General features: G+C 35.6%; 1 protein-coding gene across 1 annotated transcript in view; it reads left to right on the forward strand.

The window, feature by feature from the left end:
* Gmps (guanine monophosphate synthase) overlaps positions 1-1,446 on the forward strand; it is a 43,406-nt gene extending 41,960 nt beyond the window's left edge. The window contains exons 14-15 of the mRNA XM_004639861.1: positions 186-358; positions 1,330-1,446. Of these exons, the coding sequence (XP_004639918.1) occupies positions 186-358; positions 1,330-1,431 (275 nt within the window). The 3' untranslated portion in view covers positions 1,432-1,446. The remainder of the gene's footprint in view (positions 1-185; positions 359-1,329) is intronic.
* Positions 1,447-3,994: the final 2,548 nt, after the last annotated feature.

Raw genomic sequence — 3,994 nt, forward strand, 5'->3', positions numbered from 1 at the left:
GAAAAAAAGAAAGAAAGAAAGTCAGTCTATAGAGAATGCTATGGAAACACTTGAATTCAGTGCATGATGGCTGTTTTAACTGGGGTATGCATGTATTTTAGATACTGTCTGGGAGTACTACTTGAATTGGGCTAGAGTGCTTTTCTTTGGTTTGGTAATTGGTTTTTACATGTTCCTTTTTCTAGGCTATGCTGGGAAAATTAGCCAGATGCCAGTGATTTTGACACCATTACATTTTGATCGGGACCCACTTCAAAAGCAGCCTTCGTGCCAGAGATCTGTGGTTATTCGAACCTTTATTACTAGTGACTTCATGACTGGTTTACCTGCAACACCTGGTAATGAGATCCCTGTAGAGGTAATTTATATACTTTTTTATTAATATATATTTCAAATACCTTATAAATTTTATAATATAGTGATAGGGTGTGACAGTTGATATTTCTAGAGTTCTCTGTTCATAAGACAGGTGTACTATTTTTTCATTTTATTCTCTCTCCATTTTATATACTTAGCAAGCAGAAAAAGGCCTTAAATTTAATATACCTTCTAGTTGTCTTATTACTGCTCAGAAAGTAAATAACTGTAATCTGTAGTTTTATCTAACCCTGCTGACCTCTAACTTATAAGTAATTTTTCCCGAGAAGAAAATTCTCGGACTGAAGGAAGAGTCTTGTAGAAACGAGGATGAAATTTGATGGCATTATGGCTGGGCACCCATGAATAGTTCTGTTACCAATTCCAGTTCAATTTTTTCATTACTTGTATCCACAATAGTGTTCTGAAGGAGCTACTACATAATTGCAACAAATGCATTTTTATTATTTGGGCCAGTCTTCCAATACATTGGTATGAAGCTTGGGATATTAGGTAGATAGCTTGATTGGAAACTGTGTTTTGGTGGTTCTCTTTCCTTAATGCTCAAATTTGCTAAATTTCTGCCTAATGAAATGACCAGGCTGTCCTCTCATCCTGTGTAGTTGACAGCATACCACAGATAATGTATGAAGCATTGGCTTAAACACATAAAGCTACATGCTTGGGCACTGTAGCAATGTCAAGTTGCTGTAAGTGTTTTTAAATACTTGTGGGCTGCTAACAGCATAGCTTGTACATCAGCACCTGTTTAAGGGCCCCACTTATAAGTACTGTTTTAAGTCAATGCTGTCTGTTACAGAGAGAAACAGGTTCGTTGACATTAATAGGAGACTATCCATATGTAGGGAAGATAATAGTGCAAATCAATTTTAATTTTAAATTGCAAATACAAGCCTATTAGGACTGTTGGACATACAGTGGATACTGACTTTTTTTTTTTTTTTTTAATAGGTGGTATTAAAGATGGTTGCTGAGATTAAGAAGATTCCTGGTATTTCTCGAATTATGTATGACTTAACATCAAAGCCCCCAGGAACTACTGAGTGGGAGTAATAAACTTGTTCTGTTAAAGTACTGTGTGCAGTTTAAATTGATCACAGACCATTTCCATTATTGACATGCAGTACTGTCAAGAAAGTTACTGGAGCAGCTACATCATACTTTAGTTCTGCTTAACAACAACAAAAAAAAATTAACAGCCTAAGAGCTGAGTTGGGGATAATTGAAAGGGACTGAAATTTGTATGGATAATCAAAGCACCTTTGCTTTCACTCAGACTGATACTGTTTTGGCTTTGCTTCACTTGTTCTTATGTACAAACTCATGGCTATCCTCTCTATGTGAAGATAAATACAGAGTGGTTGAGTTTGAGAAAAGTAATAGGCTTCTTATTTTCTTGCCAGTTTCTAAGAGCTAGGTTGTTTTTTTTAAAAAAAAAAAACCATTTATTATTGATGTGACTTTCTGTCTACCTTTTGGAGAACTTGAGTTTGCCTATAAGTAATGTTCTCGATAAAGGGTGAGGGAGAGGTGAACATATCTGATAAAGATACAGGTGGGCTTTTCCAGCCACTTTTCCAGGCTATGGGGCTACAAATGTAAACTACCTTAAGATAACAAAGTACCTGGAATTTCTGGCCGTGGCAGGAAGAAGCTAGGAATGACCTCACATGTCTGAGTGGTCTCAAAATGTTTTTAGACCATGTTCTACACCAATGCTGTATTACTCACTGAAAGGTTATTAATTAATAAGATTTGTTTTCCCATCCTTTATCCGCTCCCACAGTCTCACATAGAAAATTCCTGTTCTTTCCCCAGCAGAAGAGACTGCTTCTGTCATGTCTGATGTAATGCAGATAAGAGTTCAAGAGAAGAGTTTTAGTCTCTCTTTTGACTGGAAAAAGTAGTAGTTCTGAGGTCACAAATCCATGATACATGTCTACAAATGGGTAAAGAAAAATGTTTTTATCATCTTGTGAAGAGTTAAAAAGTAACCTCTTAGACTCTGTAGACAGATCTTTTATTCACTACTTGAACTATGACAATCAAGACCATGGCCAATTTTAGTTGGCTATTTGCCAAACCATGCCATTTTTTCTAGCAGCTATGGACAGGATTTAAGAACTGCAAGGCTTGTTTACATGGCCAACAGTTTCTGAGATCTTTTATAACATTTAGATAAGCATAATTTTGTTTAGTTTGAGATGGTTTTGCTGGCAGTTCAGGCTGATCTTGAACTCACTTTGTAACCTAGGCTGGCCTTAATTTCGCAGTGCTCCTCCTACATTAGTCTCCAGAGTGCTGGGATTACATGTGTGCCACGGGCCCAGCGCCATATAAGCATGATAAAAATAGTAGACAGAAATTCCGCAGCTGTTACGTAGTTTGGCTAAAAAGGTTATTGTATTTTTCTCCGCACTTTCACCCCATTTTGCTGTTTCATACCTAGTTGAGAAAATCTTTGATATTAATTAGGATCAAATTTTAATTTAGAATATAATGTTAGAAAAGGATGCATGGCAGAAGTCATCTTTTCATCCTGGCTGGTCCAGATGCCAACCAGGAGCTGCTGCTAGCTCAGCAAGGAAAGATGCATCATTATAACAGCTATACCCAATATAAGCAGTATTTGACCTCTACCAAATGTGAAGTGTTCTTTCTCTGTCCTGTTGAGGAGGTACCTATGGCTTTCTGGGAAGAAGATATGACAGTAATCTGTTCTTAATGGATTTAAGCAGATTTAAAGCTGTAAAATGCTTGCAAACATAAATTAGTACGTGTTTATTTAAAGAAATTTGTAGCAGTAGTGTTACAGTTTTCTGAGTTTTTTTTTGTTTGTTTGTTTTGGTTTTTTTGTAGAACTGGGAATTGAACTCAGGCACTTGCGCTTGCCAGGGAAGTGCTTATTTCACTGAGCCATCTCCCCAGCCCCTAGTGTTACAGTTTTCTATTCAGGCAAATAATAGGAACTGGGAAGAGTATATATTTTTTTCTCCTGAAAATTCTACAGAGCACTTGCACTAAATGGTTGATGTAAAAGTGGATCAGTGATTATATGTAAATTTGGAAGTGTTGCTCATTGATCCTTACTTTCTGAATATTCATGATATATATTCAAAGTTCAGAAATTTTGAAGTTAAAAACAGTTAAAATTTGTTCTAATGCTTTTCTGTTAGATTCCTGTTTAAGACATTCTTGATACTGGAAAAAGGCTTTAGTACAGTTTTTAAAAAATTAAAATTCCTGGGATTCACACATTTTTTCATATTTAGTGCCTGTGTTCCTTTGCAGGGTCTTTTTTGTATTATGTCATACAGTGTTACTCTTATACCTTCATAGTGTTTCATTAGCTGCTGAGCAAAAATTGCAGTTCAATTTACAGCTAAGGATATAAACTCAATTTAGGAATACTTTAATAATTTAAGAATTCATTGTTGAGTTTTCTCTGTCCCAATCTTCCTGTCATTTAGTTACTCTGACACGTTATCTTTATTTTTTAGTATAATTGACAGAATATTTATAGTTTAGAAACATTCTTTTGTGTAGTACATGAACATGGGTTGAAAAGCCAGGATTAAAGAAAAAAGTGGTAAGTGAAAAGGATGACTGTCTAATT

This window comes from Octodon degus, unplaced genomic scaffold (genome assembly GCF_000260255.1).
Source record: "Octodon degus isolate 3935 unplaced genomic scaffold, OctDeg1.0 scaffold00115, whole genome shotgun sequence".
Lineage (NCBI taxonomy): Eukaryota > Metazoa > Chordata > Mammalia > Rodentia > Octodontidae > Octodon > Octodon degus.